The 24,499-nt window shown below is 52.6% G+C and overlaps 7 protein-coding genes and 1 non-coding gene across 8 annotated transcripts; 2 read left to right on the top strand and 6 right to left on the bottom strand.

Annotated features, from left to right (window-relative positions):
- Positions 1 to 115: 115 nt before the first annotated feature.
- On the bottom strand, positions 116 to 2,969 carry BDV17DRAFT_249852 (choline/carnitine O-acyltransferase). The gene is made up of 3 exons (XM_073756267.1): positions 2,516 to 2,969; positions 498 to 2,465; positions 116 to 438 (listed from the first exon to the last, which is right to left on the bottom strand). The coding sequence occupies exons 1-3, from the start codon at positions 2,577 to 2,579 to the stop codon at positions 314 to 316; spliced, it is 2,157 nt and encodes a 718-aa protein (XP_073621484.1). The 5' UTR covers positions 2,580 to 2,969; the 3' UTR covers positions 116 to 313.
- Positions 2,970 to 4,222: 1,253 nt separating this feature from the next.
- Positions 4,223 to 6,332, bottom strand: BDV17DRAFT_249842 (CAP domain-containing protein). Its single transcript, XM_073756266.1, has 3 exons — positions 5,255 to 6,332; positions 4,913 to 5,202; positions 4,223 to 4,856 (listed from the first exon to the last, which is right to left on the bottom strand). Exons 1-3 carry the CDS (start codon positions 5,842 to 5,844, stop codon positions 4,786 to 4,788), a joined length of 951 nt encoding a protein of 316 aa, XP_073621483.1. The 5' UTR covers positions 5,845 to 6,332; the 3' UTR covers positions 4,223 to 4,785.
- A 2,714-nt stretch (positions 6,333 to 9,046) lies between these two features.
- On the bottom strand, positions 9,047 to 11,937 carry BDV17DRAFT_11784 (thioredoxin domain-containing protein). Its single transcript, XM_073753971.1, has 4 exons — positions 11,615 to 11,937; positions 11,428 to 11,545; positions 9,870 to 11,375; positions 9,047 to 9,810 (listed from the first exon to the last, which is right to left on the bottom strand). The coding sequence occupies exons 1-4, from the start codon at positions 11,702 to 11,704 to the stop codon at positions 9,164 to 9,166; spliced, it is 2,361 nt and encodes a 786-aa protein (XP_073621482.1). The 5' UTR covers positions 11,705 to 11,937; the 3' UTR covers positions 9,047 to 9,163.
- BDV17DRAFT_11801 (WD40 repeat domain-containing protein) lies at positions 11,868 to 13,564 on the bottom strand. The gene is made up of 4 exons (XM_073753972.1): positions 13,431 to 13,564; positions 13,216 to 13,381; positions 12,476 to 13,141; positions 11,868 to 12,419 (listed from the first exon to the last, which is right to left on the bottom strand). The coding sequence occupies exons 1-4, from the start codon at positions 13,469 to 13,471 to the stop codon at positions 12,171 to 12,173; spliced, it is 1,122 nt and encodes a 373-aa protein (XP_073621481.1). The 5' UTR covers positions 13,472 to 13,564; the 3' UTR covers positions 11,868 to 12,170.
- Positions 13,565 to 13,694: 130 nt separating this feature from the next.
- On the top strand, positions 13,695 to 16,369 carry BDV17DRAFT_249834 (putative G2/M phase checkpoint control protein Sum2). Its single transcript, XM_073756265.1, has 4 exons — positions 13,695 to 13,843; positions 13,897 to 13,932; positions 14,001 to 14,244; positions 14,471 to 16,369. Exons 1-4 carry the CDS (start codon positions 13,821 to 13,823, stop codon positions 15,821 to 15,823), a joined length of 1,656 nt encoding a protein of 551 aa, XP_073621480.1. The 5' UTR covers positions 13,695 to 13,820; the 3' UTR covers positions 15,824 to 16,369.
- Positions 16,370 to 16,569: 200 nt separating this feature from the next.
- Positions 16,570 to 18,200, top strand: BDV17DRAFT_297080 (uncharacterized protein; the record flags this gene model as incomplete). The annotated part of the gene is made up of 6 exons (XM_073763426.1): positions 16,570 to 16,856; positions 16,951 to 17,033; positions 17,104 to 17,248; positions 17,337 to 17,372; positions 17,452 to 18,064; positions 18,160 to 18,200. Exons 1-6 carry the CDS (start codon positions 16,677 to 16,679, stop codon positions 18,198 to 18,200), a joined length of 1,098 nt encoding a protein of 365 aa, XP_073621479.1. The 5' UTR covers positions 16,570 to 16,676.
- Positions 18,201 to 18,430: 230 nt separating this feature from the next.
- BDV17DRAFT_t6 lies at positions 18,431 to 18,522 on the bottom strand. The gene has a single exon. It is a non-coding gene; the product is annotated as a tRNA-Gln (tRNA).
- Positions 18,523 to 18,958: 436 nt separating this feature from the next.
- Positions 18,959 to 24,107, bottom strand: veA (sexual development activator VeA; the record flags this gene model as incomplete). Its single annotated transcript, XM_073759590.1, has 4 exons — positions 18,959 to 21,295; positions 22,297 to 22,828; positions 22,865 to 23,897; positions 23,960 to 24,107. 4 exons carry the CDS (start codon positions 24,105 to 24,107, stop codon positions 18,959 to 18,961), a joined length of 4,050 nt encoding a protein of 1,349 aa, XP_073621478.1.
- Between the last annotated feature and the right edge of the window lie 392 nt (positions 24,108 to 24,499).

Here is a 24,499-nt window from a genome sequence, read left to right as displayed (position 1 = left end):
CATGCATGTCGGGTTGCATTAGGTCCATTCGGCGACGAGGCTTGGTGGATGTTTCAGCCTGTTCTGGTGGCGCTTGTTCTTAGTTTGTTGCGTTTTATAGACCTGGCACCATAGGTAGATATTCTTATGAGTGTATTCGTGGTTGCTATATACAATGAACATAATATGATATAACGATGCTGGTATCCAAGACAATAAATAGACAGGTGAATTCATAACCATCCAAGTAAGCCCGTATATAAAGCGGTTGACTTCCAACGATCAATCCGTAGTAAATGCAGCGACGTCTAGATAAAGAAAACAGGTATCAAAATCAATATTCGTTCAGCCTCAACTTCTTGCCCACGAACCGTCGTCGCTCAGGCTTGTCAACACGCTCACGATCAACATTCATCCCCTTGAGCGCGTGGAGGAGCATGCCCGCATCGAAGAAGCCATCTATCACATATTAGCAACTAATTCCATATTCAAGGTATGTTGAATAGGTTCCAACTTACATCCACCCATTCCATCATCCTCAATCTCCCCACTATCTGTCGTCGGCGTCTCAGTTCCCCCGCGTAGATGGCCCGTATCGGTGCGCACGATCCGGCCACGGCGTTGATCGCGTTGGACGCGCTCAGCAATCATCTCCATTTCGCGGGCGCGGCTGGTCCGTGGACTAGCGGGCTTGAGGTTCGTTGCGCGAAGGAGTTTGCGGATCTCAAGGAGGTACGATTCGAGCGTCTGCATGAGGCGAGCGGTCTGGCGGTGCTTGGAAGAAGCGCAGATGGAGATCGACTCGTCTTTGATGATGTACCCGATTCCGAAGCCGTCTGCGGAGGTAGGGCCGAAGCCGAAGTGGCGCAGAGACGGGTTACCGCAGTTGGAAGATGAAAGGATGGTGTTGTTGATTTTATCCCAGCCTGGGTCGGAGAAGATAGCGGGTGTTGGGGGGACGGCACGCATTGCGCGGCCGTAGCTGCTTGTTGTTGAGAGGCCGTCTGTTTCGGAGATGTTGGAGATGGATTGCGAGCGCGGGGATCCGGCGATTGAGCCAGAGTTGATGCCGTTGCCATTCTCGAGTGTTGGGCTTGCATACCCATTGGAGATGGAGCTTTCGTCTACGCTGTTTCCGCGGCTGGGGGGTTCGTCGAAGGAGCGTTGCCAGAGGGTGTAGAGGGCGTAGAGGTGGCGATCTTGGCCATGGCCTTTGGAGCATTCTTTTGTAATTGCTGTGTGTTTCTCGGTAGCCTTTCGTAGAGCGTTGACTTTGTCTTCGGAGGGGTTGTCGGCCCAGAATGTCTTGAGGAATTCAAGGGATTCGTCTGTGACTGTTCGAATTGCTTCGGTTCGCCCGTGCAGGAATGCCTTCGTCATTGCTGGCTCATAAGTGTTAACCACCTGCCCGTAGAGTCCGTAGTAAGCTGCCTGGAACGCCATCTGGACAAACGCATCTGGCGAGAATCCCATCGAGGTGATAAAGTTCTTTCCGAAGCCGTTGAAGTCAAGCACTTGGAACTCGTGTTGTTGAAGCAGATCCGCAAGATGTGACTCGGCGAATCGAATAGCAATACTGAGCTCCGGCCCAAGATCCCATTCCAACTTCCGGGGCGTCGGGCTAACGTCACCGAAGCTTCGAGGATGGCGCTTGGACGGGTCAGGGCTAGTGGTTGCCCACAAGCTAGGTGCTTGCCCGTTGATCGTTCGCGCAAAACGAAGTATCGTATCAGTGTAGACGTCACTTGCGAATCGAAGCACAGTATGCCCGTCCACACCAGTGTGTTCGAAGTTTATCCCGGCGCTGCCGTTCTTGCAGACAATAATTTGGAGCTTGTCGTACCAACGGTTCGTGCAGGTGCCCACTTGTACGCCCTTTTCCACCTCACTGGTACCACAGAGCATATTGGCGCAGAGCTCAGACGTGCTATGTGGTTCGGTATCATCCAGGCAGAGAACAAACAGCGCAGTATCGACAATGTTGAGGCCCTCTGCATTAGTGGATTGCGGATCCTTGGTGAGGATATCCCTCAGACCTGACCACACCTTACGATTTTCCGTGCTGAGCACACCAAGGGCACCCTTTGCAGCCTCTTGGATTGGAGTTTGTTCTGCATCGGCGAGAATCACTTCGAGGTTCATTGCAATATCCCGTTCCGTCATGATTTGGTCGTGATTTGCGTCGAGGACATCAAACCAGTAGATCTGGCCACGGCACATAACGACAATGTGCTTTGCGTTTGGATCCTGACTGATAACGCATCCGTTGTCTGTGGGGACGCGTGCAGTGCCAAACAAGCGGGAGTATTGGTACATGCATAGTGGCGTTCCTCGGACAGTATCTGGCGTCAACTCTTCGCGTCTGACAGCGCGCACGAACGACAATGAAGAAACTACAAGTGAGGCGGCTCTTGTCACTTGATTGTTTCTCGCTGGCGTCGGGTCATCCTCCAGCAAGAAAAATGGATTGAGGTTGAGAACAACAGCTGCAGAAGTCAGTGGCGTCGCAAGCGAGTGAAGTAGGATGAACACTTACGACTGTCGTAGTTCAAGTAGGAATCGTACCCTAGTAAAACATAGTTAGTTCCAAATGGTACCATAGAGTTATGGACCCCTATTCACAAGATGAACATACAGAACTGCTCAATATAACTCGTCTGCGAGGAGGCATATTTCTGAAGTCTCTCTTGAAGGACAGGGCCATCTGTCTTCAGAAAATCCCGCACAGCGGCCTTTGTCTCCTCCTGTTCCTTGGGAGTCTGCAGCGGCGAAAGAGCATCCAAGTATTTCCGGCATGTGCTTTCAAGGTCTGGAATAGGTAACTTTGGAAGGGAGTCTTGTTGCGCGAATGTGACACCAGCGCTCTTGGTGATCTGGTCCGTCAACCCGCCATCCACCGTTGTAGGCTTGATTTTAGGCTCGGGGCCCGGGGTTGAGCGGGGAGAATCCATGGTCATCCCCAGTGGTTTAGGCGCTGTGAAGTAGCGAACTGCGGTCGACGAGTAGGTCATCGTATTAGCTGACAATCACGAAAAACGAGACGAGACGAGATGGATCAAGCGTAGCGACAAGCGAGGCAGGTTGGAATGGAAAGGAGGCGCAAGGCGCTTCGGTAGAAATAGTGGCAGTCTTGTAGGCAGTAAGAGGGCATGGAGATCAATATCTCATGACCGCACTAGATCACGAGGGAATGGAGATGTCGACCTCAAATAGAGCGAGAAAGGTTTGAAAGTCAAGAATAGAGGTTTGTGCTTGGAGGAAGAAGATACCCGGGGAGTAGGTTGTTTATAAGGAGCGCTTTGGGCAGAAGATATAGAAGGCTTCGTAGGGTAATATGGATCCGCTCCCGGGGAGTCAAGGCCGGGGGAGGTGGGGATGGCCTCGGAACAACGGGCGAAGTAGCGTGCTAGAACGGAGGAAGGGACGCTTACCAGAGACAACAGATAAGGAACACGTCTGGCTATAGCTAGCTGAGATTCTTCGACCGCGGTGGATCAGCTCCGATGGCACAATCAGCCCGGTCGAGTCGGCGGAACGGATGCAGTGCCCGCAGGCTGCCCAGCAAAAGTGTACTCTGTATGGAAAAGCCGAGTGCCAAGAGATGTAAATGTTTCTGCTCGGTGTAAGGGATCAAGGAGAAAATATTCCAAAAAGTTCTCAAGACGCTCTGAACTTCAAAACGTGGACACTGTTCGCATTCAATATGGAGAGGATGAGAGGCAAAATCCAAGGTGACGACCAGTTGACGGGCAATGTCACGCGGAACCTATATCAAATGCGGAGTAATGGAATGGGCCTAAAAGGCTTGTCTTTAGTCTTTACACAGACTTTCTGATAGTAGCAGTCAGTGAGAAGCTGCGATGATGTCTGATCAGCCGAACCGGCACCTGAAGAATTAGCTCAAGGAAGATTATCGATCCCGATATCTTTCATTCCGCAGTCAAAGGCGTCGGGAAGATCAGATGGCGTGGCGAACCGGCAAGGCTAGAGCCAGAGTAAAGCGCACAGTACCATGAACTGGCCGATGGAACGAATCCTTTCGGACGAAGGGAGCGTTTCGCCGCCGTAGAATTTGGGCTCTTTCTGATGCGGGGAGACCATGCAAGTCACGTGTGGTTTGTGGAGAAGGCACGCTGACGTCATGTCGCCGGTTGCAGGACACCGACCTAACGAGGATTGCGCAGGTCTTTGCTTATTCGCGATGAAAACAACCTTAAATCTAAAAATACATATCCTTCACTTGTTAATGCTTAATGTCGATATAGTTCATTTATCTCGTTGGGACCAGAGATTGAAAAAATGTTGGCAAATCGGATAACTACCCCGTGTGTATAGAAGCTAAACCTACGAAAGCCAAAGAGTACTAGTAGATCTCAAACGTTCATCATGTTTTTGGTTACCAGTACACGCTATGCAGGACGCCATGCACACACACAAAGGCAAGGTGAAGCAGCAAAAGTGCAAAGATGAAATGTTTCGGATTCTCGTCAATCGACAAGCTCGAAGATGGTAAATATTCACAGAGAAGAGAAGATAAGACGGCATGTGTCAGGGTTCATGGCCGTATAGAACCACAAAGCTCCAAAGACGCCACACAGCCATGACCGAAAGAGAGATGCAAATGACTGTCCACAAGAAAGTATCTTGGATTTGAGATTTCATATCGAGTTCAATGCTCATGACCGACTGTTACGCAGGAGCACACAGATACATCACACTGGAGCCAACAATGACCGCTGTCGTCGCACCATCTAATGCCCTGCAAGTACTGAGGTCTCCATCAGTCTAATGCAAAGAGTCTCGAATTTACTCTGCCGAGTAAAAGGCCTTGCCCAAAGGCTTCAGGACGTTGTCGGCGTATTCACCGTCGTAGTTACCTGAGCGGGTTATGTTAGCTTGAGAAAGACAATGTAAGGTTCGTGGTGATGCTTACCAGCAGGGCTGTAGTTGCAGACGGTGAAGGGGACGGCCGTAGCAGAGTCGACGTTGCCAAGGCTGGGGCAGCTGACAGTAGCGCAGCCGACCTCAGTAGTTCCCTTCCAGACGATCTGGGAGAAGTGGCCCCACTTCTCGAACAGGGTCATGTCAGGAGTGGCCTCGCCGTAGAGGTTCTCGTAGTAGCCCATCTCGTCGTTGTACATCAGGTTGGAGATCATGACACCAACCTCATCAGCAGAGGTACCGTAACCGATGTTCTGGCCGTATCCACCGCCGTTGATGCTCCTATAAAGAGATTAGGTAAGGTCAAAAGCAGGAAGGCAATGGTTATACATACGTGTCGTGCTCGTAGACGCAACGGGAGGCGAGGACCTGGGCGCTCGCCTGGAGGTCAGAAGACCAGGCAACGTCGGGAGAAGAGTGGTTGGCACGGTGAACGTTGTGGCTGAACAGAACCTTGGACTGGTAGTCGTTGGCGGGAGCCTGGGTAGCCGATGGCTCAGCAGTCGAAGTGGAAGTCTGCGTGACGGCAGGCTCAGTCCAAGAGGAGGTCCAGGCGGAGGTCCAGGCTGAGGTATAGGTGGTCGGCTCAACAGGTTCCGGGGCCACGGTGCTGGTAGGCTCAGGCTCGACGGTGCTCGTCGATGTTGTCTCAGGCTCCGGAGCGGTATCCTGGACCTTAACCTGGGTAGGGACGGTCGTGGATGTAGGAGCAACTGTCGCCGTTGTCGTGGTAGGCGCGGCCTGGGGCTCGACGGTAGTGGTGGTAGGCTCAGCGGTAGGCTGGACGGTAACGGTCTTGGTGATGGTGACGACGGTCCAGTCGGTCACGGTGGTAGTGGTCCATGTGGTAACGTAAGACGGCTCGACCTCGGCCATAGCACCAAGGGTGGCGCACAGGGCACCGAGAATCATGGAGTACTTCATGATGTTGGTTGGTTGGTTGCACTTGTGTAATATGTTCACGCGTTGTTGATAGGCTTCACAGGTCAACTGTTTGATCGATCGAACAACTTCTCCAGGAAGTAACCCGAGCGATTGATTGACAGATTGGAGCTGAGCAGCGGCCTGGAGGTAACGACGTCGTTGGGAAGTGCAGATCAACTGCAGAGGGATGGAGTTTCAGGGAGGGTACGAATTCCAGCCGCGTTTGGGGTTATTGGTAAATGAATGACAGCCTCGAGAGACACTTTTTAAAGGAGTGGAAAAAGTGCACCGAGACGGAGAGAGATGGACGATGGGATGAGATGGGAGAGGAGCGAGAGAGGCGAGAAGAGAGAAGAAGAGGAGGAGAGATTGGCAGGAGTAGTAATAATAAAGACTAGCAGGAGGATCGCAAAAGGAGACGGACGGCCGGTGGGGCTCAAGATCTGGCTGTAGCTGGGGATAATCAAACGCAAATTAAACCAGCAGGCCGAGTCCGCGTTTGAGGACGGGATGACTGTTATTATACTCGTCAACCAACTGAACTGTCAACTCAACTGGCGACCTCAGCAGGTGCTGCTTTGTTATAATTGTTGGACTTCTTTTACATCCGCATTGCAGAAGCCACGCGCGCCTGAACCACGGAATGCGCTCTACTCCCCTTTTTCTGCCAGTGTCCAGTGAGCGATTTTACATGAAGATCCCTCCAACCACACATTCCAAGTCTGGGAAACAATGCCCCAGCCCCGGCCCTGGACCTGGACCCAATTGTCACAGCGGCTAACCGTCTGACACTCTGGCTGCCAGCAGTTGGAAGTCAAATTGGTTGGCACCAGATCTAAGACAGCGTCCAATATTAAACGGGCTTGTCCGAGATGCAGGTACGCCTCGTGTTTCAGGAACAGCTGTAAGGGCCAATCACCAGTGGCCAAGCAGTCGGACCGCGGTCCCAAGTGTCGGGGGCGTCCTGGGCGTCTATTCATATTACTACACAATTGTGCTCTGTGTTGGGCGACACGACAATGAAAAGACAACTTATTCTCCGAGGAGCTGGATACTGACAGTATCGAAAGTGCAGTTGCAACCTGTCTGCATCTGATAGAGGAAAGTGCAGAACGGCGGCCCACAGCCCCAGTACAGGACCGGATAATTTCAGGGGAGTCGCCAAATGATTTTCCACCAAAACTTGGCTCTCGGCAGCCGCTTGGTCGTTTCACATCCGCCCCATCTCACCACTTGAATCCCTTCAGGGGCCATCCTCGACTCGTCCGTGGCTCAGCCTACCCATTATCCACTCCTGCTCCACGGCGCCTACGCACTCCTCACCCAGATCGCCCAGTAGTCTGGCCACTTCTCTTTGTCTTCGTCTTCCTGGGCGACACTGACAAGGGTGACATTCTTGGCGGTCCTCGTATTTATCTTCACCCTCCCCTCGCTCCGTCAAACCATCCTGGCATTTGTGATTTCTGGTTCTTCATCATATTGTCTCACTCGCTTATCGACATCTCATCTCATCTGAAAACACCTTGTTTCAGCAACCGTCATGCGCCGCGGCATTCGTCAGCACCCACTTCTCACGTCTGACTCGAAGAAAGACAAGACTGGAGATGGAGTCTGCCTGCAAGTTCTGGACTCAACTCTGGACACTACTAAACACAAGTCCAGTCCTGGGCCCTGGGGCAGTCCACAGCATGGTTAACGCGTCAACCAGTAAGGCTCCAGTCGTAACGGACTAACGGTCAGTTAACCCGGGAATCGAGGATGAGACTGGTGGCATCTCATTTCAGGATTTTCAGATCAAGCTCCAGGGGACCAGCGGTGAGCTGGACGGTAGGACTGGACCACGTAGCTGTCACTAGAAATAATGTGGACCGAGTAGTCTAGTATCCAATTGCCCCTCTCCGTGTCCAGATATCTGTACTCCGTCGGTAACCTCGTTACACTAGATATGTTAATCTCCGGGAGGCTCAAGACTCCGAGACTCGAGGACTCGAAGCAAACCGAACAATAATAATGCATTGGCGGGACCATCCTGCATGTGCGAAATGAATTAATATATCATGCTTAGCCTTCTCTTAAATAATGTTGTCTATTAAGCTTTGACGACACATTTCATATAAACGCAATCTCATCTCAATATCTTGATTGGATATTTGATATTAGAGTATGCCGCTTTACTCCGTCTGTTAGGGAGAGTTATAGTATATAGATGATTACCCTTGAAGAGAGCTCAGATCCCTTATCAGCCTTTACTTCGAAGACACCTACAAACTTCTCATGAGGTGTCTACAGAGTACATACAACAAAACCTACCCCGTCAAGTAAAAGATCGTGTGCGCCTCGCCAGCACCTCTTTCAAATCAAATTCCATTCCATTGCAATTGACAGGGCCACTGTTGAGCTCATTACTAAGTAATCAGTGGATAATTCGACTGCTCGCCACTGGTACGCTGAACGCCTTTGTCCCTGTACCATGGGCATCCATACTCCGGTCCAGGGCAGTGGCAAGTCACATCGATCTTAGGGACGTGGCAGTGGGTTATCAACATTTTATAACCCGCTGGGTCACGGCTCGTCGGCTATCTGTCTACTTAGAAGCCGGACGTGTGTCACTGTCAATCCCGGCCTAAGGTCCGTCGAATTGGCATGGTACGGTTGCATAATCATTATTATCTGCTTCGGTGCACTTGAAGAACTGGTGGTGGGCTTTACTTAGTACGGCCATAAATGCTCCGGTGAACTGACTGCTACTTGCGTTTGATCGATGACTGTGTTCTTCCAAGTTACCTCATGTTGATTCCACATTAAGTCCACTTGGCAACTTGGATATAGGTAGGGCCCAGAGCCAGAGCCGGATCGCATGAATCGATAGCATCAGTAGCAGGCTGGCGTTCTAGATACGAGTGCAAGGTACATGGGCAACTGAGGGCAGACAATAGAGTCATGCGTTCGCCTCGTGGATCAACAATCGGGGCATGCTCGGAGTTATTGTTGTGACTCCAGGTATCTTGCCACTTCCACTGTAGCACTCACTCCGGTAAGAGCGATGTGCAGAGCTTTGTCAAAGGTCAAAACAAAGCTTTTCTAGGTTGTACCATGGGTATGCGGCTTTCATAATTTACCGTTCCCTAGAATCTATACAGACTGAATAATGGGTGTACCTGGCTACGGCATCCACTTTGTCAAGCCCTATGGACCATCGCCGCGAAGAAGTTAACAACAAAGCAATCGATATCTCAACATAAAAAGCAATGGCTACCTATAGTATACCAACTCCAGTGATAATAAGAGCAGCCTCCAGCCCAACAGTTCGATATCGAAATCATAGATCAACCGTCTGACACCTTCCCTCTTCACAAACAAGCAGATAGTTCTTCGCCGGCTCACTGGCCTTTAATCCCTTATACAGTGGATTCCGCGTGCGCAGCCAAAACGACTGGTTTCCGGTAAAATCACCCAGATGCGAAGGCCGGATATCAACCAGTACCGCCACGGTATTCGAAGACGTCGACAGCGATAGACCCGCTTCTGCACGAATTTTCTGCACCAGCGCGTCCCGCACCGAGGTCGGTGGGACTGAACCCTCAGTTGCAAGGCCTAGGCCCGAGCCCGTTGTAGACGCCGTGGCCGTGCTTGTGCTCAACACTCCCGTGATGCTCCTAGTTCCGGTTTCTAGTCCAACGATTGCGTCGAGGAGCCCGACGAAGAGGAAAGGATGTTGGAGGATTTCGACGGCAAAGGAGTGGCAGGTTTGACGGGCGAGAAGACGGTAGCTGTCTTCTTCTAGAATACTGGAAAGGCGTAGGAGATTTCGTGCGATGACACCGTTGGTTGATGGTACGGCGGACTCAGTACCGGTCTTTAATCGGAGCAAGGTCCCGGGTGACCCTGGGACTGGTGTCGATGAGGTAGTGTAGTAACCTGCAGGAGTGGATCCTACATGGGCGAGGAAGTTGTCGTTGAGATAGCCTAGGCGTAAAAGGATCGTTAGCACTCCGACCAGCTAAGAAAATTATGACGGGTCATACGTTGTAACTGTTCGGCAAACTGCAAATAACTGTCATCGAATGTCGCCTCATACATATCCAGCAGACCGCTGGTTAGGAAAGCATAGTCTTCTGCAAATCCCAGCGTCGTTCCCTTGCTGCCGTCACGGTAAATCCGCCAGAGTTGACCTGTGTTCTTGTCAAAGAGAGCCTCTTTGATGAAGTTGATAGCTTTGGCTGCAGCCTCTCGGCAGTGTGCTGCTTTGGTATCACCAATCTCTTCGAACAAGACACTGCATTTGGCCAGTGCACCGATCGCCAACCCGTTCCACGCCACAATGATTTTGTCGTCAAGATCGGGTCGTACACGGGTCTTATCCCTGTACTCGCGTAACCTTTGTCTGCTGGATTTGATGATGCGCACTACCTCATCTTCACCCAAACCGAATTCTTTAGCTAACTTGCTCGGAGTAACCTTGATTGAGAGGACATTTTGGTTCATGAACTCGTCATGAGGGTCGTTTTCTGGTGAAATGTTCCCATCGGGAAGGACACCCCAATGCCGAGCGCAAACTCCGGCATCCCGCAGTCCCAGCACCTGAGTCAGTTCCTTCAGGGTCCAGACGTAGAACGCGCCCTCTCGCTTCTCCGTATCATTCGGGGTAGGTAAACTGTCGGCATCCTCGGACGAGTGGAAACCACCAGTCGCCGACTGAATCGGAGCGGAAGTCAGATAGGTAATCAGATCGTATACAGCACCCAAGAGCTCGGGATTATGAGTTATTTTGAAGGCATCGGCGTAGACGTCTAGAAGTTGGGCTTGGTCATATAACATCTTTTCGAAGTGAGGGAGCCCCCAGTCGGCTGTCACACTATACCGCGCGAATCCATGACCAATGTGATCCCGTATACCTCCACGAGCCATGCTAACGAGTGTGTCAACCACCATTGCCTGAGCTTTCTCGCATTCTTCTTGTCCAACAATATCAGTCACCGCGCCCGGGTAGATTCCAAGACGGAGCAGGAAGCTTAGATTAGCCGGAGTTGGAAACTTCGGTGCTCTTGAGAATCCTCCATTTGTTTTATCATAGCGGGATGCGAAATGCTGATAAGCCTCTTCCAAAAGCTCAACGTCTAGATCCTCGTCCGATTGGCGATCACCCTGGTACGTGTGCGTGCCTTCTTCGGCGAATTCCCTCAACTGTTTTGTAATCTCCTTTGCGCTTTCGAGGCAGCGCTCTCGCTGAGTTTGCCAGACATCCCGCAGCTTCTCCAAAATCTCGATAAAACTAACAGTGTCTGAGCCATACAACGATGCTGAATTCGGACCGGGCCAGTATGTGCCGCCGAAGACGGGCTCCAGATCAGGAGTGAGGAAGACACTCAGCGGCCAGCCTCCGGATCCTGTGGTTGCTTGGACATAGTTCATGTAGATGTCATCGACGTCTGGCCGTTCTTCTCGGTCAACCTTGATCGGAATAAAGGATTCATTGAGAATCGAGGCAACCTCCTGCGACATGAACGACTCTTTCTCCATGACGTGGCACCCTGCGATAATAATTAGGAATCCGACTGTGAATGCGGCAGATGAGGAATGTACAGTGACATGCTGAATAACCAATACTGAGGAAGATCAGCCTGTTATGTCTCCGGGCGAGCTCCATGCTTTCCGCATCCCATAGCTGCCAGGCCACAGGGTTATGCCGGTGTGCCCTCACCTAGTGATCATGATTAGGCTTAGATTCAAGGAAGTACCCACGGGGCAGCAGGATCAGGATAGTACTCACATACGGGGATTTACTAGCCTCCAGCCGGTTCACTAACTGGGGCCCCGCACCGGTCGCATTACTATGAGCTTGGGTGTGTTGTGCTTGCATCTTTGATAGATTTGTCTTTCGTTGTATCCCAATTTTGCGACCGAATACAAACCGACAAGACCCGAATGGAGGGATTGACAAGCAGAGAAGTCGTCTGCCCGCACTGGTGGACAGGTTCCAAGCCAACGGCGCGCGGAGAAGCCAACAGGTCGGCAGCAGCAGCAGATAAGAACTAGCAGAAAACGTGATTCAAAATAGGGCACCGAAGGGTATTCAGTGCTTATGCGCGATCTAAGTGGCGATAGAGGCTTAATGTCCAAGGAGCTAAGAGGATGCTCGAGTGACATGAATCGCGTTGGTTAATCGCCCGCCCGCCCAAATTGAAACCGTTAACGTTGCGTCATGACTGCAGAATGGTCACGTGCGCGTGTCTACAGATGCTACTCAGGTACTGCTGCAACGGACACCTCTACTCCAAACTAGCTAGCTTCTTCCAGTGTTTTCATAAACTGGGCCTTGTCTTCTCTTAATCTTCTTCCAGTAGTTCCGCCAACTCTCGCTCTTCTTCTTCTGTTAGCATAGATTCGGGATTCGCTGCCTGCTCATCAGTTGGAGGTTTTGTCGCCTGAGCCACGGCATTGCGGAGATCGTCAGGTTTCAGAGACCATTGTCGGACAGTAGCGTCGATGCTAACGCTGACCAACGTCGAACCGAGCAGGACTAGGCCTGTTACTTCTTCATAGTGACCGGAAAATGTGTGGTATAATTGCCCGGTCTATATGGTCGCGGTTAGTAAGTATATAGTACCTGATGAAGGTCGATAGAACGCACCGATCGATTCCATACGCGGACCTCTTCGTCTCGACAGGCGGTGATGGCCCAGCCTCCCCGTTCGTCGACCACCACATCTCGCACATAATCAGGATGACTGAGTGTGAGATTTGATTTCCAGCCGTCATCCCTAACGAGACACTTCGATGTCTTATCTGCTGATGCCGTCCAAAGATCCCCATCATTGTCGAAGTATAGCTTGTAGATGTTCGTGTCGTGAGCCAAAAGAGCTTCCGCGCCCGTCAGATCCTGACTGCCCTTGGAAATATCGAATTGACGGATCTCTCTGTCGCTGCCTGCGCTGAAAATGGTTTGCTCAGAGCTCTCAGGGTCCTGGTTAACTGGGTCAATCGAGAGATCCTGAATCCCTTTGGTGTGGCCCTTGAGCACATGCAGCCGTTGTCCACTCGCGATGTCGAATATCAGTATTTGGGCATCGGCACCACCTGACACCAGGAGATCCTGGCCCTTGAACCTCGTGGTCGCAACAGACCTCACGAAGTCGGTGTGACCTTCGTATTTTAGCTTTCGTTGCGTTGTCTTTGCATCCCAGCTCCAAACGCTTTTGTCCCAGCATCCTGCGAACAAGAGCTGACCGTTGGGACTGAAGCAAATGCTCGTGACAGGCGCGGTAGGTCCTTTGAAGGTGGAAGTAGTTTCGCCAGTCTATGACACAAGTGCAGGTTAGCGATGAAGTCCATGCATAACGCAGGCCAGCAGGCCGCCTTGATTATACGTACTCCGAGGGTTATCTTTCTGACTATCCCGCCGCTTTGGGCCACATAGACAGAGCCGTTGTCGAAGGGATCCGCTCGGACAGCGAGGATCTTACTCTGTAATCTGATAGGCGACCCATTTGTATTTCGCGACTTGGTGTCCTTGCGTTTCTGTTCATCAAGGGCCGAACTAAAATCGTCAGTGGTTCGAAAAATGCGGGGGAGCTTGGGGATGGTACGTTGTCTGGAAGAAGTCATCACGATGTGAGGAGGTGGCCATGACAGTAGGTGAAAATTGTTATAAACACTGAGACTAGAGTGAATATACAATGAATTCAAGCTAAAAACAACAAAAGAAAAACAATGGTTGGTGGCAGAGAGATTCACGTCAAGATCTCAGCAGAACTGCTGTTAAAGCTTCTGTGGGCGACCGTAGCTTGGAGCCCTTTTCCCACCACAAACTCTTCCAGCTTCTTCCTCTCTCTTCCTCGACCTCTCCGTCTCCTCATCATTCTCCATCTCCCCAGCTGCTCGTCTCGTCTTTATCATCACCCCTCTCTCCACCCCCTCCTCTCCACCTTCCAATCTCCTCGCGCGTCAATCGCGCAGTCTCAGTCCTCTACGTTAATATGGACATGAACCATTTAATAGGGTCAGTGGCCTGAGCAAGGGAATCTGCGCTTGGGCTGAGTTAACACCTGGCAGTCAACGGTTCAACCTGATCTCCAAGAGCGATATTCGGTATGTACCTCGACTATCCTAGTCTTCCCTTCTCTTATTCTCTCGTTGGAGTCGTCTAATTGTTCCAGCTACGTCGGCACTTTACATGAAATCAACCCCGAAGCTTCGACGATCGCCCTGCAGAATGTCGTCTCGTTCGGAACCGAAGGCAGACGCGGCAGCCCTGCCGAAGAACTCCCTCCCTCCAACAGCGTTTACGAGTACATTGTGTTTCGCGGAAGCGATGTGAAGGATATCAGCATCGCGGAGGATACGAAGGAGAACGCTCAGCCTGAGCCTCCTCAGATGCCGGACGACCCAGCTATCCTAGGGGTGAGTGCAGTCACAGCTTTGACCCCGTGGCTTCTCAAACGCCGTTCGACTTCATCAGTCGTTCGTATGATTATATGATGAAATATTTCGGATGTAAACTCACAGACCTGTTCTGAATGCGCAAAAACCGTGTGGAGATTTCCGTTGCCTTCCTTCTGAACTGATCATACGCCCTCAGCGATACTTTACATGACGAGGAAGAGAACCTGACTAACTTGTCAACTAGAGCGTGCCTCGTCCCGGTCCACCTCCAGGTCCCCAAGGCCTGCCTTCCCAGCCACAACAACCTCCCCAACAACCCCATCAACCACCTTCAGGCCCTCGTCCACCACCTCCAGGCTACCCTCAGCAGCCCCAATTTCAAGGCTACTATGGCCCATACGGGCCACGGTTCCCTCCCTTCCCACCTGGTCCTGGATACCCGACTATGCCCTATGGAGCTCCCCCAGGCTGGTACCCTCCTCCCGGCCAGGCCTTCCCGCCCGCTCCTGGGCAGTTCCCCCCTCAGGTGCCAATTGGACCTCCCGGTCAGCAACAAGCCTCGCCTTCGCAGCGGGCAGCCGCCAATGCACCCAGTGTGACATCCGAGCTTCCGGTTGGCGATCGCCCAGTGAGCAAGCCACCTGGCCAGGAGGCTTTCCCCGCACCTGTCCCATCGACTGAGAGTGCGCCAACTCCACCTGTCGAGTCCAAGCCTTCTGTGCAAGAGGCCGTGAAGGCAACAACTGCTTCGCCCGCCGAGAGGGCGCCTCCATCTGGTCCCAGGGCGGGACGCGCTCCGCCTGTTATTCCTATCACTCCCGCTAAATCAAACGCCCCCGCTCCAGGCGCCGCCCCCCTAGCTCCTGCCAGCGCGAACAATGTGACTCAGGGCACCGCTCAAGCCGCCATTACGGAGGCAACCCGTGCGGCCACAGCTGCTGTTGCGGCTGCTATGGCTAAACTACCCCAGCCCAACGGACAGAAGAAGCCCCAGCATGGAGACGCCTCAGTGGAAGGAGTTACAAAGCAGCTGGCCGATATGAAGCCTTATGACAACAACCGCACTTCTCGTGGTGGTCAGCATTCTCGCGGCCGTGGTGGACACCGAGGCCAGTACCAAGCACAGCCTAAGCAGAAGGTGGAGGTTCCCCAGACGGACTATGATTTCGCCACTGCCAATGCCAAATTCAACAAGCAGGATTTGGTCAAAGAGGCCATTGCGTCTGGCTCTCCTGTGCAAGAAGTCGAATCGCCCTCGCACGTGGACAGCACTGCCGAACCTCCCGCGACCACTCAGAGCGCGAACCTCTACAACAAGTCAACATCGTTCTTCGACAACATCTCGAGCGAGGCTCGCGACCGAGAAGAGGGCACTGGCGCCCGTCCCGGCGGCCGAGAATGGCGCGGTGAAGAGGAGAAGCGAAACATGGAGACTTTCGGCCAGGGCAGTGTTGACGGATACCGCAACAGCTACCGCGGCCGTGGCAGAGGCCGTGGTTATGGTCGAGGCAGAGGCGGCTACGGCCGTGGCTACGGCTCCCGAGGCCGCGGCGGCCGCAACATGTCGCAGTCGACTGGCGTTCCCACGGCGAACTAAATAGTCTCATTTTATTATACCATGAACTTGGAAACTGTTTGATGGCGCATTTAGCGGTGGGCATGATCTTTTTACCCTATGATCTTCTCTCTTTCCGACTCGGAAGTGACGATTACCTTCCAGCAGTCTACGTTCTTGATATTTCCGGCGTCGGGTGGTAGCATTCCTCAAAGAGCTCAGCTGGACCTGAAACAGCAGAGTTTGCATGGATTCACATGAGTTTTACTATGGATGATGGGTGGGATTGGTAGGCCATGCGCTGGCTGGCTTTGGTTTCGCATGGTGTCCGTTCACGGCGTTTGTCTTCTTTGCATGGATTATTGGTCGTGGGCCTCGGCTGCATCACCCAGACGTTCGGGTAGCGATGCTACCAGTATTGTTGTGTTCTGCGCGGCTGTTCAGCAGCAGCAGCGACTGCTTCTGTATCATACATAGTGGGCGAAGTCCTGAAGAAAAAAATGCATAAAACGGGGACGGCCTATGGCCGACCTCGATATAATTGCAACTTGCCTGTTCAAACATGACTCAATTTAGTGCTCAAGATGCCATCATTCATGTAGCTTCATAGTATCATCTATTGCCTTGCTCACGTTCACTACTTCTGTAGGTTGGTGGGCAACCGGCCAACCCCTCACTGCTTCTGACTCCGCATCGCCATCGTGCGCATCCTCGGTCAGATCTAGCCGACTGTCAGTCTCAGTTCAAACTCAAAGCTAATTGATTAATTGACCATGGGTCCTCTATTCCCTTCTTCCCCGTGTCTCATGCTAATGCTACTCGGTGCCTTTGACATTCAACACATACAACCCAGCCACCCACCAGAAAACCAAAACAGCACAGGCACAAGGCGACAATGAGCCCAACCGACCATCTAACCAACATCGTCGACACTCTCACCGGCCGCGGCGCAGTCCAGAACCCCAACGATATCCCCTGGAACCCTGATGCCTCGCGCTTTCCCTCGCGCAGGGAATTGCCCAAGACCGCGGGCGCACCTGATGATGCGGCTTGGGTTTGGGGGGAAGATGATCAGGTAGGTAATTCCTACCATACGACCCTTGACATTCTCTGAGAGAGAGCAAGACGAAAGACAAGGTTGGCTGACAATGGAATGAATGAATGTATAGATTGGCCGCCTGAACCTCCTCACACCGGCAAGGGTAAAAGCCGCAGCTGCGGAGATTAAAACTGGTGAGATGGTGAGGTTGGAGTATGTTTCTCACTTGCTCTCTTCCTTGCTCTCTATATTAGATAGAGGTGTGATGTTAATGCACATGCAGTCTTCCACTCGATGTACCCAAGACACCTGCTTTTGGAAGAGAGGTCTTCGTGCATAAGATCAAGCACCTGGGTGGTGGTGTTGGGTATGATGATGTGTATACTCTGAACACGCAGAGCGGGGCGCAGTGGGATGGGTTTCGTCATGTATGTATATTCTCACTCAGGGACAGGTTTATACCGGTGACATGGATGCATTCTCTCAGGTATAAAGCTAACATCAGGTTATTCCCAGTTTGCCCACCTCGACTCGAAATGCTTCTATAATAGGGTTCGTCGACCCGCCCAGCACACCACCACCAAGATATTGATAACAACTTCCCATGACAAGCTAACTTGGATGAATGCAGGCCACAGCGTCCGACATCGACGGCGCCCACCCCAACTCCCGGTGCAGCATCCACCACTGGGCGAAACACTGCATAGCCGGCCGCGCGATCCTCCTCGACTACAAAAGCTACGCGGAATCCCACGGCCTTGACTACGACCCCTACACCAGCCACGCAATCACATACGCCGACCTAACCGCCTGCGCCGCATATCAAGGTCTCGACATCCGACCAGCCTCACAAGGCGGCTCAATCCAACCCGGCGACATCCTACTCATCCGCTCGGGCTTCGTAAAGGCATACTACAACCTCACACCTACCCAACGAACCGCCGCCGCAACACGCAGCCACGACGATCTAGCCTTTGCGGGTCTGAACCAGGAAGATGCCATCCTGGACTGGCTGCACGATTGCTACTTTGCTGCGGTGGCGGGCGATAGTCCGACGTTTGAGGTTTGGCCTGTGACTAGTACCAAGGGGGGGAGGGGGGAGATTAGGTTCATGCACCAGAATATTCTGGCGCTTTGGGGGATGCCGCTTGGTGAGATGTGGGATTTGGAGGGGGTTGCGGAGAAATGTAGGGTGCTGAACAGGTGGAGGTTCTTTGTTAGCAGTGCGCCGGCGAATGTTGTTGGTGAGTTACTACTGGGTTTCTTTCTTTTTCGCCCTTTTCTTTGTCTTTCGAGGATCATGATGAGGGATAGTTAGGCTAATGGTGCCGTACCTTAGGCGGGGTAAGTTCGCATCCAAATGCAACGGCCATTTTCTAGGGTTCATAGTTCGAAGATATTATTGGGTTCGTTCAGTATCTGGTCGAGGCCGACTTCAATATATGTAGTTGAACTTTCAAGTAACCAACCGAACAGAGACAACATCAGTACACCACTTATATCATATAGAGTCAAATGACTGGTTTCCTCTGAGCACAAGTGGGCTGTACACTCTGTCTGCACAAGGAATGTAGAAGTGATCAATGTAGAAAGAAGAATAAAAACAAAAAAGGTCGTAGCCGGATTTGAACCGACGCCTAGAGGAGCTCTCCGATCACGTGATCAAAACCTCGCGTGCTAAACCATGCTACACTATACGACCACTGCTTACTTAATCATCGTGCTTATTGCTTCCTTCTGGCACGGCACGGGCACCACTGCTTGGGATATCAACTTGGAACTGTTCAACCATGTCCTTGGTCCACAACTAGAACAGAGGTTGTCAAGGGTGCACTATTATGTTATGAGCACCAGTGTATAGATGGCCAGGCACCGGACCTGGATACGGTGAGATGGCAGCATGGCCAACAAACGAAATCCATTCAATACTCAAAATTCATAACTCATTCAGTACATCGTTATCCAAGAAAGTCATATCATAACTCATAGTGGTCGGCTTGCTAGCCTGTCCTGTCCATGTCCATCCCAATTCAATTCAATCCAGTTCAACTTAACATAACCAAATCCGAAATTCCAAGTCCAACCGTCAAACGCCAACGGGCAAAAGACCCAAACAAAGTACTGTCGTCCACTTAGCCCTAGAAAATATCCTCCGGCCACTGAAACCCTTCACCACCCTTCGCCTTCCCCATCTCAGTAGTAGTCGCAATGCCAGGAACATCTCCATTCCTCTCCTTCTGGACTTTCCTCTTACCCATCTCCCTCGCTAGCCGGCGGTCAACTTTTGCCGCCGTCGCAGCTAGATCTTTAGGTAGGGGAGGCACAGGCGGGATATACTCGTATCGCGCTTTCCTCCTGTTCGGTGTTGAGGCTGCAGAGGGAAGCTCGGCTTGGGCCTCGGTTTCGTCGTGCGCGAGTTTAGTCCAGTTGGCTCCGTCACCGACCTCGTGGCCTTGAACGTGAACGCCCGGGTTCTCCTTGTCATCGTCAATCCGGGCAGGACCAGCAGGGGACGTCGTAGAGCGTAGATCCCCACGGCCGCGCTTGCTCCGCAGCACTGGGGTCGCGGAGCGATTGCGGGTGGTGGATTGGAGCGTCCGAGCTGCGCGCTCATCGGCCGGGCTGCGGACTTGACTCAGTCTTCGCTCCACGGAGCCGGGGCTATCGCCGCGGGCGGTCTTAGGGAGTTTGGGCTTGCGTGAGGATGGTGGTGGTGTTGTGGCGGGGACTTTTGGTACTGAATCTTGGGTTACCCAGTTTGTCGCTGGTGCGCTTTGTGGGTTGGGTTCTGGTGCTGGTGCTGGTGTTGGGTGTTCGTGTTGTTGTTCTTGTTGAGGGAGTGGTGGTACAGATGGAACGGGTGGATGCTGTTCGTTGTGGGATGCGTTCGGTTTCTTCCTAGATTCGGGATCTGGAGACTTGCGTTTGCGCGATGGGCTGCGCACGGAGAGAGACCGCGGTCCGGATGGTTTGCGCCATGGTCTAGGGGACTTTAGTCGTGTCTTGTTCACTAGGATCTGAGACTCAGCCTGGGCGTCGAGCTCGGTGGTGCCGCTGGGAGCTTGAGAGGCAGTGGAGGCACCCTTCGCAAGCGGGCTCAACACTGCAACAGCTTGAGGTTCAGGATCATGCAGGAGTCTCTCCGATTGAAGGGAAGGGAGTGCTCCTGGGACAAATTTGCGTTGATACGGCCTCTCCCTCTCCTTGTTGAGACTGCTGCAAGTCACAAGCTCTTCTTCGCCAGAGCCCGAGAATTCACGTAACTCTCGCCGCGCGCGCTCGAGCTTGTCTTCGAGGTTACTGACGCGCTTCAAAAGCTTAGCCTGCTTCTGCATATCCTTACGAGACTTCTGGTGCCAGACCTCCTGGCCATCCCGCTTCTTGGGTGGAATAGCTAGTGACGACTTTGCCTTTCGAAGATCTGGAAATAACGGACGTAGCGAGCTGCCAGAGCTCTGTCGTGAGTGTTGGCTGCCAGCACCATCCGCACCAAAGCCGCCCGCGCCACTGCCACTGCCATACTGCATCTTCTCCTGTATAGACTTCCACGTCTCGTCTGGAAGACTCGTCGCCCCCATACTTGCCATGTAGCTCCCCTTGTTAGTCCCCTGGTACCCAGACCGCTTGAGCTCCTCATACGCCAACTGTGCCTGTTTCAGCCGATCATTCGAGGATAGCTGCACATTCTGCTCTTGAACTTGCGAAGACCTCCAGATACCAGAAACACTTCCCCACCCGCCGAAGGGATTAAACGCAGACGCAATCGCCTTTCCAAAGCGGAAGATTCCCGACCCCCGATTCGCATTGCGCGTCGCCGCCGTGTTCTCACTGCCGTTGCCAGTACCGTTGGCTGTACGCGCCTCGTCAGGGAAGAAGATGCTAGGCGGCTTCTCGCTAACGGTATCGGCCATATGACCCTCGACGAACCGCGACCGGCGACCGGGTCGCACATGCCGCGGTGATCGCAGCGAGCCGTGAGTTCCACTGCCGTGTCTCCTGTGGTGACCGAACGGCCACCGCTGCCAGGTACTCGAGCCGGAACCAGAGCGGGCGTGGCCCGTCGAGACAATGTGTTCTCCCGACCGTCGGGGCCAATCGTTCGAGCGCCGGCGCTTGACCGAATGCGACGAGGGGGAGTAATTCGTGTCATGGGCATTGAGGCCTTTATGGCCCGGTAGCGGCGGCGAGTACGATTCCACTTCCTCCGCATCGTCAAATTGCCCCGAGACCTCGGAGAGGAAGTCGGATTCGCAGCTGCTGCGACTGGCGCTTGAATCCCATTCTTGCACGCTAGATAGATAGCCGGACCTCTTGCTGTAGGGATCCGGGTTGGGGGAGCTACAAGTTAATTCGAGCGAGCGCCGGAGCTGGTCGCCTGCGTGGTAGGAGTCGTCGTCGGTGTCGATGTCAACCTCAGTGTTTGTGTCGAAGGTTCGGTCGGCGGCTGGGCCTCGAGAGGCCAAAGCGGAAGACATCTGGTGTTCATCGTTTGTCAGCTAAATAGTCCATTAATGCTTTTCGCAGTTGCGCAACGGAGTGACAGCAGGAGACTTGCGTCTCGGTCCTGTGAGACAAGACTCGAGGGGCTTGGAATGGGACTGAGACTTGAGACTGACACTGAAATTACTGACCTCGGCGCCGTTGGATGCCTTTTGCTTTTCTCACCCTTTTCTTCGCACTGTTCTACCTTAGTTAATGCGATGAGAGGGGAGACGAGAGCAATAAATACCCCGAAGTAATCTGGAGCAAGTCTGGGGGTGGGGTGAGTGAGTTGTTAGACGGTTGTTTGTTGTTTTGTTGTCGCGCCAAGCAACAGACTCATTGAGGTCGAAGTGCACACAAAGAGTCGCAGCAGGGGTCGATATGGATGAAACAAAAAGAAACCACTAATTCTTAACTCTTGAGTAATATGTTCTGGTTGATTCATTCCAACCGAGCCAAATCATGCTCGTTTTCGTGTGGGAATGCAGAATGTTGACTGCTCTGGGGCACGGGCATTTTACGGCTCATAGCTGGTTGATCCTAATCATAACAGACTTGAAATCATGAAGGTAGTGATTGAGACACGACTATATATCGCACATCTATCCATGATGTATGTACTCTGAGTAGAACGACAAGACCACTTCTAGTATGTTGTTTAGTCAAGAAAAGCCAAGTAGTCGAAATACCCAGTCGGTCGGGAATGACGCAGTCTGGGGAATATCGCAAATTTAAGATACAAATGGAAGAAGTGAAGGACAAGCATATAGACAAATCATATACAGACTTCGAAAAATAAGAGGTACAAGCGTCGGCCTGTACCCGAACCATGCGAATATCTCGGGGCGACCCATATCCCGATCTCCAAAGATCCAAAAGCCCAAGGGGTAAATGGTGACCTTTCGCCTATACGCCTTTCCGTTACCATAAACCTCAGTATGATAGAACCAACGCCAAATCAAATCGCTCAGGGCCTGGCGACTTCTCGGAAGACAACTTCTCCATTGGCCCGCGTGTATTTCATCCGGTCAGGAAAGTCTTCAGATATTGAAGGTCTTTCCTGTGGAGGTCTCTGGTAGGAAGGCCTGCGCTGCATCGAGCCATTGGAAATCTCACCATCAGGCCGCATCCCATTGAAGAGTGGTCGCTCCATGTGTCCAAAAGTCTCCTCGTGCGTCCGTTTCAATGACGGTTGGTTCATTTCCCAAGGGCCCTTGGTTTGATTCGCTGGCCATAAGTCCTTCGTTGAGCCATAGTCATATCCTGCCGGGCTAGATCCAATGCCGCTCGGCGGCTGCGACGCAGGATACTCTGAAATGCTTTGAATAGGAGGTAGAGAAGTGGCGGAGGGTGTTCGGGGTCGAGGATTGACGGATAGTTCCTGTGCATGGGGTCCTTCAGTTGAGTTAGGAAGGCGTAGAGGGGGCAGGTTGGTATCCACCTCCGGCGACTGAGGGTAGCTTTGACGCTCCATTGATGGACGAGAGTGCGGGTATGTGTGACTCGTTGAGTAAGGCTCATGTTCGCTGCCAATTGATGGGTGTCTTGGACGAGAATGATACATATTTGCCGCAGTTGGTGCCGGTTGCGAAATGTGAGACGGAGGAGCTGGATACTGTGTTTGCGTCGAATTGAACGTTAAATGTGAATGTGATTGATAGGACGGCGTGTGAAGCGGCGGTGGTGCGGGCCCGGGGGCAGGATACGAGGGTGCGTGAGCAGTGGCAGGAGAGGGCGTTGAAGAAGGGACCGCAATTGGGCCAGGGGCCATGACCGGAGGAGGAATGGGCGTTGATGATTGTAGGGGAGTATGAGGCATTGGACGCTGGTAATATTGGGTATTTGGCGGTCCATATTCTTGTGCTGAGGGTCGCCTTTCGGAGGAATAGGCATACGGATCGATAGTGCTGATGCTCGTTGAGCGATGGCGTTCGGGAGCGTTGCCGTAGGCGTCTGGTGCGGCATATCGGTCGTTGCGTCGACTGCTGTAACCCCTATCTTCGTTCTGGTCGTAATCATCAGTCCTCTTGTCACCGCGTCGTCTCATCCGCACGTCACGCCGAATGCGAACACGGCAGCCCTGCTCCGCGATTGTGCGACTGAGGCCGGTGCTCTGGGCCAAACCAGGGAACTTCTTTGCGCTCCAGACTTGGAAAGGTTTCGAGACAACATCTCCTCGAAAATCCAAAAACTGGTGTGGTGCCCCGATCTTTCCTGGAGCCGTCTGAGACCTGGGTGCCGTCCCCTGAGTTTCGTCCTTGCTGTCCTTTGTTTGTTCATACAGATGGAAGCACAGACGATAGACGCCCTCGTGCCGCACTGACAGGTCGGAGAAGATAAAGTACGCGGCTTGATGCGGTCGGTCTAGGTACGCCGCGCCAGCTACCGGCACACCGGTCAAGACAGCGCAGCTCGGGGCCGGGGCGAGTCTGCCTTGTGTCGTCGAGCCCGCCGTTTCGAGAGTTGCGTAGAGGAAAAAATTGGCATTATACGGGAGCGTGATATCAGTTCCGTCTCCTTCATCGTGAGGATCCGACTCGAATATTTGCATTTCGACAACGGGCGGAGGATCGACAGGGCGGCGGTCGGCAGACGCTGTTCAAGCCATATCAGTTTCCTGTTCATATCATTGAATGCCGACGGGGTTGAATGCGTACATTTAGCGCCTGCACCGCAAGCTCTTGCACGCTCGGGCTCTTGCGCAATTGCCAATTTGTATGTTATCTTCTTTCCTTCGCGAGTGATTCGGCTGATGGAATGCCGGGACTCATTGGCCGGTGCTAGTTGGGGAGCCATCGCAGCCATCTTGACGGAGAGATAGCGATCTATTCTAAACGACTGGTCGCAATTAGCATCAAAGGACCTTTTTATATTCCTCTTTCACTATATGTATCGCAGCTTACTTGGTTGGCTTGTACAGCTTGTCTCCAGTGTCAAGGGCTTGGTGCAGCAGTCAGTGAAGATGAGCACCAGAGCGACGACAGTCAGATGCAAAGTATGGGCAGTCCAAGGGCCCAATGTGAAATATCGTGCGACGAAAGAAAAAAAAGAGAGAGGTCCAAAAGCAAAGGGAAAAGAACGGAGGGGACAGGGAAAGATAGCTGGATGGGAGTGACAGCCCACAGCGTCCCTTTCGGGGGTTGAGATAGAATAGGAAGGAGACTGAAGAGATCGGGAGATATGGCGTGAAGAGGGAG

The sequence above is a fragment of the Aspergillus undulatus genome, assembly GCF_047715775.1.
Source record: "Aspergillus undulatus strain CBS 261.88 unplaced genomic scaffold BDV17scaffold_1, whole genome shotgun sequence".
NCBI classification, from domain to species: Eukaryota; Fungi; Ascomycota; class Eurotiomycetes; order Eurotiales; family Aspergillaceae; genus Aspergillus; species Aspergillus undulatus.
Note: the sequence above shows the minus strand (reverse complement) of the source record. Positions and strands in the feature narration are given on the sequence as shown.